The 15,805-nt window shown below is 35.0% G+C and overlaps 1 protein-coding gene and 1 long non-coding RNA gene across 6 annotated transcripts; both read left to right on the plus strand.

Moving 5' to 3' along the window:
• The first annotated feature begins 269 nt into the window (after positions 1–269).
• LOC113290035 lies at positions 270–3,648 on the plus strand. 4 transcript variants are annotated; one of them, XR_003331332.1, is made up of 6 exons: positions 270–499; positions 644–707; positions 811–856; positions 1,008–1,157; positions 1,434–2,958; positions 3,457–3,648. It is a non-coding gene; the product is annotated as an uncharacterized LOC113290035 (long non-coding RNA). The 4 variants fall into 4 exon arrangements; XR_003331331.1 differs by having other exon boundaries at positions 1,434–1,569; positions 2,317–3,648; XR_003331329.1 differs by having other exon boundaries at positions 1,434–3,648.
• A 6,960-nt stretch (positions 3,649–10,608) lies between these two features.
• LOC113286386 (mediator of RNA polymerase II transcription subunit 15a-like) lies at positions 10,609–15,565 on the plus strand. 2 transcript variants are annotated; one of them, XM_026535020.1, is made up of 9 exons: positions 10,609–10,834; positions 11,550–11,657; positions 11,757–12,027; positions 12,728–12,792; positions 12,937–13,044; positions 13,137–13,426; positions 13,521–13,871; positions 13,950–14,123; positions 15,028–15,565. In XM_026535020.1, exons 6-9 carry the CDS (start codon positions 13,232–13,234, stop codon positions 15,100–15,102), a joined length of 795 nt encoding a protein of 264 aa, XP_026390805.1. In that variant the 5' UTR covers positions 10,609–10,834; positions 11,550–11,657; positions 11,757–12,027; positions 12,728–12,792; positions 12,937–13,044; positions 13,137–13,231; the 3' UTR covers positions 15,103–15,565. The 2 variants fall into 2 exon arrangements, with proteins under 2 accessions (XP_026390805.1, XP_026390806.1); XM_026535021.1 differs by lacking the exon at positions 15,028–15,565 and adding an exon at positions 14,205–14,353 and having other exon boundaries at positions 11,757–12,792.
• Positions 15,566–15,805: the final 240 nt, after the last annotated feature.

A 15,805-nucleotide genomic window follows, 5' to 3' on the forward strand; every position in this document is an offset into this window, starting at 1 on the left:
TCGCCTGTTGCGAATTTTCAGTTGCGAAATTCTGTTGCGAAAATGTTCCAACAGTTCTTTGTGGTTACAAAACTCGCAACTGTTTGAACTTGCTACAATTCGCAACAGAATTGAGTTGTACGGGTGCGACTCGTGTATGTGACTGCCCACACTTTCAAGCTGACTCGGTTTCAGGCCATTCAGATACTTGGAGTCAGCTTCAAAACTGACTCAGTCTATATGATTAACGAGAACACCATGTTCTCTTCTCTACCTCTCATTATCTTATCTCTTCTTCTCTCGTTCTCTGCTCCTCTCTCGTTCTCTCCTCTACCAAAAAAGAAAGTTCTCTCATATTCCGCTAAATGATCATTGAAGCCTAAAATCTATACCTTTGTTTGATTTCTGAGAAAAAAACTTTTTAGGGTTTTAGATTATTAGGGCTCAGACACCAAATTCTTCTTTCTATTTCAATTTCAGACTCCAAATCTCATCTAAGGCTTCGGTTAAACTGATTCAGGTAATAAACAAAACAATCTATGTTTCTTAAATTCGGGGTTTCTTTTAAACGGCATGTTGATTTGGATGAAGAATGGAGTTAAAATTGAGCTGTAAGATCTGTTCATTAGGTTTAATCCATTGATTCAGTGAGCTCTTTGTACAGATCGAGTGTTCATATCATTCTGGGTTACTAAGGGATCTAACGGGTTCAGATCTTATGTGTAAAGGTGTGAAAAAGTTGGTTTCTTATCAATTCCAGAATCATTTTTTTTTATCATTGTTGAATTGAATGACTAGGGTTTTGTGAATCAATCAATCATACTTTTACAGTTATACTAGAGGGAGGGAGAAAGGAATTACAGAGTAATCATGGATGGTAAGAATGGAATTTCTTCACCTAATTATCAATTTTCTTCAGATTTCTTTCAAATTCTTTTTATCAGATTGTTTTCAGTTTTGCTATACAATTGTTAAAATAGAATCCTTGTATGTCTAAATTGATGGGTTTTGTTTGGTTTTTATTCTAGCTGATTTAGAGCCATCGATGGACGAAACCATTTTGGTTGGTGATGATTTAATGACACGACCATCATCACCTATCATACCTCCAGAAATTGCATCCCATGTTCTTGAAGGTGTTGAGACTTGTGATGGGATTCTTAGGAATTTCTTCTTATGTAAGTTTTTTCTTAAATTTCTCCTTGTTTAGTAATGTTGATTTTAAAGGTTTAGGGTTTAATGCTAATTGTAACATTGTGTTATCTAGGTTTGCACATCAATGATATTGAACCATTCAGAAATTAGAAATGAAGCTCTTTTTTTTTTATTTTGATAATGGGGTTTTCTTAATTTTTCTTGGTCTTGATTCAGAAATGAAGCTTCTCCTTTCTTTGAGTTTGATTTTGTTTCTATTTCTACATTGGTTGACCTTGATTTTGGTTTGATTGTTCTAGGTTATTGATGTGATGATCTGTATTCAGAGTTATGGAGAGCTTGTGCTGGTCATATTGTTGCTCTCCTTGTGTTCATTCTGTCTTTCGATAACATATTTTTTCTCTCTTTTTAACAACAGAAGTTTAAGGTTTACAGGTGAACATGGATTTCGACTCTATATCTTAAGTTTTTCCTGTCATGCTGGAAACTCCTAATAGTCATATAGATATTTTTGAGACTAGACTAAATGTTATGTTGTTGAGAGGAAAACTAAGGTTCCCTATAATAAAAGAGTGGAGATGTGGATGGTAAATCTTCATTTATCTCTTTATTGGTATTTGCAAAAAATTAATAGCTTAGTAGATACATCATACATGTGTGGTTGCCCTAGCTGGTGAACTACAATAATTTATTAGGTTGATTTGATGTCAAATATTTCGGATATTTCAGTAATCTTTCTGTGCAGTCTTTGTTCATGTGATATTAGTAGACACGTGTGGTTACACTAGCTGGTGAACTACAATCGTGTACCTTTCGGTAATCTTTCTGTGCAGTCTTCGTTCATGTGATATTAGTAGATACATGTATCAGCCTTTACACTGAAATTGTTGTTACTGTTCTTGTATTTATGCAATTTAGGAGATTTTTCAAGATTGGGATTGATTGTCATCTTTTTTCAGTACGAGTCCTGTATAGCAATCCCAACGTCACTTCCAACATCTTGACATGTAACTCGAGATTGGAGTTGTCGTATTTCCTCCTTTTGTGATATAATGTGATATGCTCCCCTATAGAGATGCAGATAAAATGCAGCTAATTGTATGAAGCCAAGCCTTATTTTTTTGACATCAACATAGTTGTGTTTCTCAATATGCATACACCTTTATTGTTCAATTTGGACAGATATCATCCAAAGAAAATAAGCACAAGAAGGAAGTTATGTTACTTGATGTCAATCGTAAACATTCTGATTACACCTCCTTTAAACCAGAGAAGCTGCAACCTCAGATGGCTGCTGATAACAGTGTTTCTGTAGCTTCTGAAGGCCAGCCACAGAGACCAACTCTTGAGGTGGTGGAGATCTACAAATCATCCGTTTCTGTGAATCCTATCTTAGGTGCTTTGGGAGTTGATACATGAAGATATTTTAGTGCATCTGAGGTAACTGGTATTGTTTCTAGTTATGTTGAATATTCAGAATTTGGTAAAAACAAAGCCATTGTGGTTTTGGATGCAACTCTATGTGATGCTCTCTTCAAGGGAACAATAAAGAAGGGCTCAACATATCCAACTGAGATTCATAAAAAGGATTTAGGAGCTGATTTTCTGAGTCGAATGCAGCCTCACCACAGAGTAACGAGAGGAGGCGAGTCTGCTGTGCGAAAAGGTTCTCTTAAAACAGTTCAGATAGTAACTGAACGTAGCAAGGAAACAAAAAATTAACAAGAGTGTTTGGATTGGATTCGTTCTTGCTAGATGCCGAAGTATTGGCTTCTGAGCTACAGAAGAAGTTTGCATGCAGTACAACAGTGGCATAGCTTCCAGGTAAGACAGTTTAGTTATAACTTATTTTTAATTTTTAATATGTAATTGTGCATCTTCGTTATCAACACGTCACAGTTGGTATTATCTCTTTACCTGCACCAATCAACAAGTTGAGTTAGCTTTTGCTGGAGCCATTAGAGATTGGTGGTTACTGTTTCTACATCCTCGTAACCGAGTAAGGAAAATTAGAAGATTATACAAAAGATCAGTTAGCAGAACTTACTATATACCCTGTTGAGGACCTATTTTAGGACACATTGATCGATTGATGACATGAAAGAATGAAACTAACACTGACTAATCTGATATTTTGAGGAGTTCATCCATATTGGATTAGTATGACATTGACACGAGATAGTCTTAGGATCCTGGTCAAGGAGAGTATGTTTGCTTACAACAAAGCACTTACTTAAACTTATCTTGTTTTTCTTGTCTTCATTAACAAAGTTAATTAAGATCAATTACTAATGTATTGCTTTTCTTGTGTTTACATGGAAGTATACTCGACAAATAGCTGGCCATCTCTCATGGTCAATACTTCTACAAGTCCTTCCAGTCCAGGTTCACCAATGATTCCATGTTTTATTTTGATTTAAACTGAATTGTTTAATTTTTGGTTGTTATTTTTGGTAGTTTCTGTATCAGAATGTATACTTTTCAGATTTCTATAATATTATGTAATTGTTTTCACTTCTAAAAATGAAGTCAGTTAATAATTGTCATTCAAATTCAATTTTGTTGATAGTATTGTTGGATTAATTTGATTACCAAATGAAAAGGGTAATTTAATTACAGGAATTCTAATTTTGACCTGGTTTTGACCGGTCAAAACCATAATTTTTTGGATGTTACAAACATTTCGCAATTGCATGCTACGGTTGCGACTTTTCAATTCGTAAGCGACCTCCTAATTTCGCTACTTTTTGAAACTGTTGCGTCAAATTTACGTTGCAACAGTCCAAATTGTTGCAACCGAAATGTCGCAACGGCTTACAAGCAGTTGCGAAAATTTGCAACATTGACTTTCGAACAGATATGAACTGTTGCAACCCCGCTTTGCAACTGAATCACGCTGTTGATAATCACTAAAAATGGTGTAGTGTCAACGTCGTTGATGCACCATCCTCATACAATGCCATTATTGGAATATGATGGGTCCACCGTCTCAAAGGAGTCGCTACAATGTACCATCAGTACCTCAGATTCCTGACCCCAGACGGAGAGATGGAGACCGAAGGTGACCAAGTTAGCGCGAGAAACGGCCATGCAGCGGAAACCCAGATGCACAAAGATTGTGAAGAAAAAAGGAAGGCTCACAAAGACAAGAAGGAGGAGGGGATCACAAATAAAAACATCGAACAGTGTTTCATCGAAACTAGAGGAATAATTTTTTCCTCCGTACAGATAAAGGGTAGCGAGACATTCAACTTTGAAGTAGGTACTTCAGGGATGAAGGAAGGTGATCATCCCGTTAAATATTAATCAAAGAATTCATTTAGGCACATCCAAACCATTATTTGGGTCGATAGAAGAGATTAAAGAAATCAACATAGGCACCAAAGAAAGTCTTAGGATGAGAAAAGTTGGGACGTTGTTAGATACCGAACGAGAAGAAGCTTTGCATAGCCTGCTCAGAGAATATGCCGATATTTTTTCTTGGAAAATGTTCGACATGCCTAGAGTAGACCCAGCCATCATGAAACACGATCTTCGGATATAGCGATGAATGAACCCATTCATTCAACGAATGCGGAAGGTGGCACCAGAATACCATCACGCTGTGGAGCAGGAGCTCAACAAACTTTTGGATGCAAGATTCATCATAGAAGTTAAATAACCGACGTGGATATCCAACATGGTCATCGTACCAAAAAAGAACGGCAGCATCAGAATATGCATTGATTTCACAAACTTGAATAAGGCCTTCCCAAAGCATAGTTATCCCCTCCCGAGCATTGATCAGGTGGTAGAAATGGTTTAAGGTCTATTTTCATGGACGGTTACTCGGGTTATATATAGCCAGTTCGCTTTAGCAGAAGAATATCAAGAGCACATCGTTTTCTTTACCCCGCACAGACTCCATTGTTATACTCACATGTCATTCGGGTTAAGGAACGCTGGGGAAACGTATCAAAGATTAGTTGATATAATTTTCAAATTATGGATATGTCGTACGCTCGAAGTCTACGTCAATGATATGCTCATAAAAAGTAAGCTACGTAAAGATTACCTATGTGATTTAAAGGAGATCTTCGAAGCAATGAGTAAATATAAGCAAAACTCTCAATGCAGCGGAAATGAATTATATCAAGGTTAAACAACTCATCCTAGCGCTCATGTTTACAACTCATCCTAGCGGAAATGAATTGCAAACTTATTTCTGATTCATTATTTTCGGGTCCTAAACAAGGCACTTTTGGAATCAGTTCCCAAAAATGTAGGAAAGGTCGGTATGTTAGCAAAATGAAATGCACAGATGGCACAATTCAACATCATACACGAAATACTGACATCTCAGAAGTCTCATGTCTAGACAGATTTCCTGGCTGACTTACCCACAACCAACGATGCTGAGATAGAAGGTTTACCAAGAAAAAATAAGATGAAGAAGATCCCGCGGATGTGCTCCCTCTAACGAACCAACAAAGATGTGAAGTCTTCGTCGACGGATCAAGAAACAAAGAAGGTGCGAGGATATGGATTGTTATCACTGCACTTAGTGGCCATCGAATGGTGCACGCACTGAAGTTAGAAATCGAAGAGCATACCAACAACGTGGTTGAATACAAAGTTGTCATCCATGCCATGCGCTTTATCATTGAACTAGAAATAACAAATGTCCGCCTCACAAGTGATTCTTAATTAGTTATTCATCAGATCAAGGTCAAATATGACACGCATTATGAAATTTTAGCAGAGTACATGACAATGGCACAAAGCCTAGCATCACAGATAGGCAACGTCACGTTCATAAAATTATGCATAAAGGATAACCGTCATGCAGACGAACTGGAATACATCTCTTCGATGATGAAGGATAAGAAAACTGCTGCCATCAAGATAGGTTCTGTATACGAACCGTCTATACAACCCGCAAGCATGGTCTAAAAATTTGAGACGACGTCAGTGAGGATTTAGACGACGATGTATCATAATAGATTGTAAATGGAACAACTCATGTTATCACAATAGATTATAAATGGAAACTGCATAGAAAGGCCTTGCTCCTTGAGTAAGTATAAAATGATTAATCTAATGTAATTATGAAGAAGCAACTGTTAATGCCTTGTATTCAACTCCAACACTTGATCTAAAAACATTTAGTTGTTTCTTATCCAAGAAACCAAAAAAGAACCCTGAAAGACACAGTAGTTAGTTGTACTTTTTTTAATGTCTAGGCATCCTGCTTTGTAAGAGAAGTTAGTCAGTTGTAATTAGATACCTAAAAATCCTCTTTACAGGTTACAAACAGCCAGTTGTAATTAGTTGATGCATAAATTTTAAAGCATCACTAATTAAAAATGAAATATATGGTCTTGTCCTAGTGGCATATTAAACACCATTCCACAAAACTTCTAATAAAAGAAAGAATCCTGTTGTGCTTCCATTTCGAACCTAAATTTCCTTTTATAAGACTTATTTGGACTCATGAAATCTTATATAAATAGAGGCTTATTGAATTTTTGAAATTGCACATATCATGGAGATCCTTTGTCCGACAGGAATTTTTTTTGTTCACAATGTCATCCAGAAATAAGAACTTTAAACAAGAATATGTGGAATATTAAGTAAAGAAACTTATGTTCTAATAAACTCGTCCAGATTTCGAGTTTTATCCAGAGAACTTCGCACAATTATTCACTAAGAATGGAGAATAAAGTGGCGATTGTGTTGTAAATATTGTGTTGAAGAAGATGAGAGAATTCTTGACTCAACCACCACTGGGAAGGGGAGATTCGAAAATTATTCTTAATATTGTTTGTTTCCTATCATGTGTTTCTCTTAGTGTGGTTAAGGAAACCAATTTGTTCGAAGGAATCTTATAACTAATATGAAGATGAGAACTGCTCAAATAACTGATTGCGGATGCGAAACATAGAATTTCTTTTCATGGGAAGAAATTGTTTCACCTCAGATGGTCATCTACTTGTACTGATATAGATGTCTATAATATGAAGATGTTGAACTACGCCAAGAAAAATCTAACAGAATTTGAAGTTGAACTGGAAGAATTCACATAAAAAACTTGAATAGTAACACTAGATGCTTTACAAGAGTTTAACAAGGCATGTCATGTTTTAATTGTTGATTTATTTCAATTCTTGTATAAGGTCTATTTACAATTATCAATAATAAGTTTTATTTTTGTAAAACTTATGACATTTTTTAATAGTTTGTGTGTCCATCTTGTGAATCTTATGTCTCTTTGCATTCAGATTATGCGATTCACTTTCAGTTTTCATGAACCCAATAATTCAGTCTCATAATGTGTTATCTCTTATGATTTTGTGACTTTTGCTTTAACAAGATTTTCAGATCTAACGTATTGGTTTGCTTTATGAAAAAATCATAAGTGGGTATTTCGTAAACTCATGTGTCATGTAACGATTATTATTATATTGGCACATAATAGCTAAGATTGTGTCAACCTTTTTCTAGTAAAGGTTGTCTCTTTTTGTTATGCTTTTGTCTTTTAGGGAATAAAAAAACACAGGAGGAGAGTTATATATTGAACTAGTGCTTAAATGTTGTTAGAGCATTGTTCAGTCGAACCCGCCAAGCGTTGGTATGTGAAGGGTGGTTGTCATATTTTAGTATCAAAAATCAAAAGATGCTTGATTAGATTACTAGAGTCAACTCTGTTTGGTTAGACTAGGAAGTCTAAAAATTTTGAGACATACAAGTATTACTCTGAAGACTTATCGACATCAACGAAAACATCATCCTCCTACTTGAGGTCATTAATACAAGACTTGACTTGTTTTCATTTCTATATCGTTACTTTTAAGTCGTTTAGATAGCTTGCGAAGTTATATACATGAAACTCTTATATTAGAGAAATGATCATGTTATAATGATCGAAATGTCAAGGAAGAATATACAAGTTGTTTTACAACCTTGGTATATTCAATTACGAAGTATAACGTTTATCTTTTGAATTTCATAATTGCAATACATACATAATCTGTGTAACTTCTTGTATTGTGGAATGAATTTAAGATTGATTTCATGCCTAGAAAACTATGTTTGATTACATGAGTTTAAGGAAGTATACTTACAAACTTGTTTTGTAGTTGAAAGAAATTAAATGGATTGGTGGCCCGATTTTCATTGAAGATCTAAGGCAGGACAATTCCTACTTATATGGGGAATCATGGTAAAACCATTCCCTACTTATATTGGGAATCATTGCAGTATTGATCCTTACTTATATTGGTAACTAAGGTAGAACCTATCCTTACCTACACTGGGAACTAAGGTAAAACCGATCCCCAAAAGAAAAAACGATTTCTAGTATCAAGCACACTATAAGGTTTGAGTGATTTTGGAAATTTGGTTTGCAAAATAGGAAAGTTCAAAATGTCGACATTGTGAGTAATTTGAACATGTGCACAAATCTTATATTTATTGTTCAAAGATATTCATTGATACTCAAGAACGAAAAGATAAATCTAACTTTATCAACAGCGTTCGAAAAATAATTCGAGAAGCTAGCAATTGAAGAAGTATACATGTTTGGTAAGAGTTTATTCGAAGGCAGTGCCGCTTGTTTAATATTACAGAAGACTTCCTCAACTAGCAGATTTCTTCACCAAAGAATTGCCATGAAGTACTTACCGTCTTTACTAGACAAATCACACTGTACTCTTTTTCCTTCGTCAAGGCTTTGCCCACTCAGTTTTCCTTGTCAAGGTTTTAACGAGGCAACATATGCGTGTCAAACACTGTATAAACCTTTATATGCATATGCAATTTCAGGTTTTTCTCTTTTAAGTTTTCATGGTATGGATGTATGGTTAGTCAGGGGATTGTTATAAACCAAATCTATTCACTAAGATGCTCTTTGTTTCTAGTATTAGGGTTCTCATATACTTGGGAACCAAATCTTGTTTCTCTATAGAGAAAATCTTAAATCTATGTAAACGCAGACATATTAAGGGATTTCTCCCGTCTCTTTTTCCGTAGTTTTGTGTCTTGTTCTCTTTTTAGTCGTACTTTATTCGGAGTTGTGAAGCACCGACGTGCTAATATCGGTGTCGTGTCCGCACCGGGTCGAGGACGCGCGTGGGACACGATGTATGCGTAGAAAATCCATACTCCATTTTACTAGTTGGGTAATCTAGTGTGATATGGAAATTAGTATAATAATTAATTTTTTCACAGGTGGGCCAACCTAACGGCATAAAATCGAGCTTTTTTCGTGTATTCGCGTGATAAATGTATTTGATATACTATAAAGAAAAATTTTGACGGGGGAGATTTTGGATGGGGGCGTGGCCGCTTGTCATTACATTTTCTAACTAACTAGTCTTCGATTATCTACAACAAGGGTGTTTAGGGAAATATAATAGGTCTTAGTTTCCTTGTTTTTAGGCTTATCAAAGAAATCTGAATAACGAAAACTCTGTCATGGAGTTTTAAACAACGCGATGAAGTTCAAACTTCAAACTTCAAAGAGGTCATTTTTTGTTGGATGCAAATAAACACTAATACTAAAATTTCGGGTCTACAATATTTGGATTTTGTTTATTAATTTTTCCTTACTGATAATTTTTTTTTCTTTCTTTTCTTTAAAATTCGGATCTTATTTGATTAGGGAAAAATGCAATGTAAAATTAAAAGTTAGTTTCATGGGTTTTTGTTGGCAACAAACATTTCATTACCACCAAAATCAAACAATCATTAATTTTGATTGTCTGTATTGCTTCTAAAAAAACTGAAATATTTTTTCAATTTACTTCTTCATCAATGGTTATTATTTACAACTGAAATATCTCAAGGTTGTAATAATGGCGGTCTCCATATTAGTGCCCGTGGATTTTATTTTCTCTATTTTCTCTATTTCGTAAAGGTCTGTGATGCATCCCTAATCAAATTTGTAATCCCTATCAACAAAATATCAGTACTCAACAATCACAAAAAATTAAGATTAATACTTTTCTTAACCTAATTTCTATGATGGTGGAGGAAGATTAATTGGTGATAAATTCCTATAATATTCTTGCTTAAAAAATTAAGTAGCTAAAATCAGTTAATTAAGGATGACAAGTGGCAGTTTTCTACTAGTCCCCCAAGTCCCAATCTAAAATCGTCCCCATCAAAAACTTTCTCTTATAACACAATGATGTTATATTCTTAGTATACAAAAACTATTTAATTGAAAAATATAACGTGTTAGTGTCCTGATGATTTTGGTTTTCTCAGTTGATGTCCTATCGCGTATCTGTGTCGGTGCTTCCCATATTCGAAGATAAACTTTTGGAGGTGGAATTATGCATTTTGGTGATAACAACAACGACAGTTCGTAGAGAAGATAAACTTTTGGGGTGGAAATATCGGCTTTGGTGATAACAAAGAAGAGCGGGAAAAGACGCCCAACTTCACTCTACTCTCTACTCTTTTCTTATTCTTCCTCTGCGCCAGCGCCGATACTCATTCCCTCTTCAGCAACAACTATGAATACCTTAAAACGGTTGAACAATTTTATTTCTACCATCTATAAAACCGATCCCAAATTCCGAGAGCGGAGGAATTCTCTCAAGATCCTAATTTCTTATTTTTTGGGTACAAAGAAACCTAGGGTTTGGAGAAATTTATATGTTTTCTTTTGGTTTATGCAACAAAAATCTATCAAAGATCCACCAAATAACAAAATGTGAGTATATGCTTATGCTTTGATTGTAGAATTTTTAACCAGAAATGATAGTTAGGTATATTGTTTTGGTTCTTTGTTAGATTTTCTTTATTGAGAACATGTTTCTTGATTCTTAATGTCTTCGAATTGGTGGAATTTCTTCAATAAGAGTATTTTAATCGAGTCTTGATAATTGTTTTAAAGTTTTATTTGTATATCTTTGTTTGTGATAAATTTTTGAAAGAGTAATTAAACTTTGAAAGGGTTTGGAGAAATTTATATGTTTTCTTTTGGTTAATGTAACAAAAATCAATCAAAGATCAAATAAAAGCTTGTGAGTAGAATTTTTAACCAGAAATGTAGTAGAATGTCAAATTGTTGTATAATAATGATACTTGTGGTTCTTCGTTAGATTTTCTTTATTGAAAACATGTTTCTTGATCTTTTAATAAGAGTCTTGATAATTGTTTTTTGACTCTACTTAAGAAAGAGTTACTCCTTCAATCCAACTTACTGTTTTTATGCTTTTCTTTTGTTTCTTGTTTGCCTGGGTAGAATTAGTAGAAGCAATGTGTTTGAGAGATTAAAAAGGGTATTCTACTCAATTTCATATTCGTTCTTGCAATATTCCTTGTATGATTAAGGACTTTTGGAAACCAGAATGAACCACTACATTGTTTTTTCTTGTTTCCCCCAACTATAATCTGAGTTTTGACAACAAAACTCTCAATTGCAGATTGACTTTATGATAGAAGTGTACATTCCTCGGTTGGACATTATGCTTGGTTGGTTGCATTCCAAAATTGAGCAGCTACCTGTTTCTTCAGAAAATTCTCCATTTCATGTATGTACCTTTTAGTCTTGTTTAGTTATATTCCTCTCTTCATTTTCTTTTTATCGAGTATCCTTTTACGTTACATGACGAATTCAATCTATTTTACAGCCGAAGCCTGAAGAAATTGAGCATCTCCGCAAGTATGTAACATGCTTGGAAAAAGAGCAATCTTTGTTGCAATGATCACAAAGTCACTGTCGGTACTCTATGGATGCTGTGATTCGTTGGGAGAAACGACTTGTTGGAAATATGAATATGCCGAATCTCATGGCAGCTTTGCACTTTCCTCAACTGAAAGCCGGAACACCTTTGCAATCTACAAATGTACCTTCCTCTACACTTTCTTCTTGTACATCTTTGGCTTCATCTGATTTACCAGGTAAACCCTAATATCAGCAGAATGTTGTTCTGTCTTCACTACCAAAGGATGAAAATATTCCCATTTCTTTTCTGTCCCTCTTGATAGCTTTCAAACAAACGTTTATACTGGTGAGTTGTAGTGGAATTTCCAACCAGATATGTAGAAAGTCAGGGTAATTGTACAATGCTAATTAGGTTATTTGTTGGATTTTCTTATTGTGTACTTGACAATATGTTTCTCGATCCTTTAATGAGTCCAACTATTTCATTTCTGCTGCACTATCCTGCTGTACTTGAGTTTCAAGAACACTTTTAGAAATTCACTAGTGTTGAACTCCCAAGTTAGAGTTGGTGGATTTTCTTTTAATGATAAACAGTTCAATGCTACCGAAATAAGAATGTATTTGTTTTTTAGTCGAGTTTTGCTAATTGTTTTTGACTCTACTTAAGAAAGCTTTTAATATATTCTGTGTGTATCTTTGTTTAGATCAACTGTTTAAAGAGTTAACATGCTTAATCTGGGCATCTTTTAGTTCTGTTAGTTATAAACTTTTAGTACTGATTGCTTGATTGTATAACTTCTTACTAACTAAGCATAGGTTGTAGTAAGGACAGTACCAATCCCATGAAACCACTTTAACTACTCTTTCTATGTTTTTTTTTTGTCATCTCACTTACAGTGTTTATGCTTTTCTTTTGTTTCTTCTTTGCTTGGCTAGCATCAGTAGATACTATGAGTTCTAGAGGTACAAGCGTAGATGAGCAGACTTAGATAACAAATAAGGTATTCCACTCAATTTCATATTTCGCTCTTGCACTATTCCTTGTATGATTAAGGACTTCATGAAACCAGAATGAACTGCTACGTTGTTTTTCTTGTTTCAGCTGATTATATTCTATTTTTTGACAACAAAATTTTCAATTGCAGATTAATTTCATGAAAGAAGCGTACATTCCTATGTTGGACGAAATGCTTAGTCGGTTGGATTGCAGATTTCAGCAGCTACCTATTTCTTCAGAAATTTTTCCCTCTCATGTACGTTATAATCTTGTTTGGTTCTATTCCTTCTTTTTCTTATCATCAGGGTATCGTTTTTCATTGCATGACGAATTGATTCTATTTTACAGCTGAAGCCTGATGAGATTGAGTATCTCCGAAAGTAAAAACAAAATTGGAAAAAGCTCGATCTTTATTGCAAATATCACGAGGTCCTCGTCGGTCTATGGATGATGTAATTCGTTGGGAGAAGCAAATTGTTAAATTTCTGAACTTGCCGAATCTCATGGAAGCTGTTCAATTACCTGGTGATCTGTTGTCGCAGTTGCAAATTCCTCAACAGAAACAGCATGACAGCAACCAGAACAATCCTGAGAAGTCAGTTTCAACAATAACACCTATAGAACGATTAGTTAAAGCGGTTAGTTGACCATTCATTCTAATTGCGTCTTTCTGAGTTATATATTGTTGCTTTCCTGCGGGCAGTAAATTGTAGCACTGTGGTATTTCTTCAGGTAGAGAGATCGTCATTCAAAGTATTAAGTGCGGCGGTCGATGACATTCTTTCAGTAGTCAGTTTGACTGATACACTCGCAGGAGCACACCCTGGCGAAGGAGGAGCTAGATCTTTTATTCATGAAAACTTAGCGTCTACCACAAAGGGTCATGCCGAACGTAGAAATTTCGAAGTAATAAACAATGTGGTCGAAAAGAAACTGAAGCAATGCTATTCAGTTGGAAGCTCTTTAAATGATTTGCCACTTGATTATAATGAAAATAATGGTTGTAAAAATGTAACTGGATTTGAGTCATCTGAAGAACCAAAATCAGCTGCAACATCTGGAATTAAGAAATCAAGACTTGAGGTATGTTACTCGAAAATTGTATTTTCTGCACCATTCATGGCAAAATAGTAACAATTGTCGGTGGATATTTGATTGCAGGTGAATAATGTCCTTCTGGAAGAAGTTGGAGCGATAAACCATGTGCTGATCAATACAAAGCTGAGTATTATTGACAAGAGTATCACTCTGGTGTCAAATGCAGGTGAAGATGTTGAAGGAATGATTGTCAACTGTACATTCAGCCCAATATCTCGCAGTTCAAGTACTGAAAAGGTGAACAATGCCACCTTTCTCAATTTAGTTAATCATGATAAACTTGATATGCTTAGATGTTATATGATGTTCTTGTGCCAGTTTCCTGCTCTACCGATGTGGTTCTTAATCCCTGCAAACATGGTTTAAAAAGGCGTTTGTGGGGCGCGCTTTTGGGCACTTTTTTGCTCTTCAGGTCCTAGGCGCTTCTAGAGCGCCGCTTTACGAATTGGTTTATATTAGAAAGTGAAAAGTCGGCCTTTGAAGCCCAGTAGCGCCTGTTTCACGTTTTCTAACTAAATACTAATAAATAGGGCATGATGATCATGATGACAATGACTATCTACATGATGATATGAATGATGCAGAAATCCGTGGCTAGTATTTTTAAATATCTCTTGGATAGTATATGCAATATCAGTATGCCATATGCTTAGTTAGTCTAATTGTTCCTTTCATTATATCTGAACTTCGTAGTTTTCTTTTATTAGGTTGATAACTTCTTATTTATATATATTATTATATATTTTAAAAAGCTCGCTTTCGCTTTACGCTTTGGTATGAGAGCGCTTCGCCCCACGCTTTCGCTTTTTAAAACCTTGCCTGCAAATTATCCCCTATCTTCGCCTGTACTATTAGACTGTTCGCACGACAGTCAGAGGTAAAAGAATCAACTCACCAACTGTTGTCCTTTCTTATTTTTGGCCTCATGAATGTTTGTGTACTTTTCAAAAATGAATATATTACTATCACAAAGTCAGCAAAGAACACATCCTTGATATCAACAACACCTAGTAGTTTTACCGACTCTCATCATTTTTTTCATCCTTGATCAAATGGATTTGGTCGGAATCTAATTATTATTCATATTTGACTATGAAGAGAATTCCTCTGACAGAAGGTTTCCTTTATTTTGTTTTGACAGTCACGGTTATGCATACGAATATCTATTAACAGATGCAATGATGAAGTTCTATCAATCTCTCTTCTGGATTCCTGAACTAACATCACTCACGGAGATGGCCGAAAATTGGGATTCTTGTGCTAATGAAGTGTTTTCTGAGCATGCCAGAAGAATGGAGAAGTAAGGTTTAGTTCCTGATTCGGTACTTTGGGGAATGAATATTTGTACGACTTACAATATGTAGTTAGGAATTAGAACTTGCACCTTTGCTGTGCGGCAAGGTATTCTTTTTTACAATTTCAGTTCTTGTATATGCTGCTACTGTCACTTGTAATTAACTGCAAAGTTGTTTTGAAACAGTCAAGTAGTTAAGAGTGTATGTATTGTTATGGGTGCAAGTATCTACAGTTTTGGTGGGTGCTAGAATGGGATGTAATCATCTCTTTTCTTGGTGTATAAAACTTTTTTACCCAACAAAAAGACTACTGCTATGAGCTGATGGTACATTTTGATGACCAATGGTCTGGTTTCGTTTTTCTTTGTATAAAGTTGCATGGATTTAGCAGTAATAGTTCGGCTTCGAAATAATTGGCCGAAAGTGGCCGGAAACAATATACTAGATTTGTTTCGGGAAAAATGATAATTTGAATTTTTCAATAGTATATTCCATTTTTTTGGGTAAAAATGAAAAAAAGAAAAGTATCACTTTTTTTTCTAGGCGAGATTGTATATTCGGATTAATTGGGGTATATCCATTTCATTCATATCCAAACTAGTGTGTTAAGGGGTGTCTAAAAGG

The sequence above is a fragment of the Papaver somniferum genome, chromosome 6 (genome assembly GCF_003573695.1).
Source record: "Papaver somniferum cultivar HN1 chromosome 6, ASM357369v1, whole genome shotgun sequence".
NCBI classification, from domain to species: Eukaryota; Viridiplantae; Streptophyta; class Magnoliopsida; order Ranunculales; family Papaveraceae; genus Papaver; species Papaver somniferum.

Bases quoted from the DNA above. Each gene is read 5' to 3' on its own strand.
- LOC113286386 (XM_026535020.1), top strand. From the start codon at position 13,232: ATGGATGATGTAATTCGTTGGGAGAAGCAAATTGTTAAATTTCTGAAC. The intron at 13,427-13,520 runs GTTAGTTGACCA...GTATTTCTTCAG, and splicing joins TAGAACGATTAGTTAAAGCG to GTAGAGAGATCGTCATTCAA. The intron at 13,872-13,949 runs GTATGTTACTCG...ATTTGATTGCAG, and splicing joins TTAAGAAATCAAGACTTGAG to GTGAATAATGTCCTTCTGGA.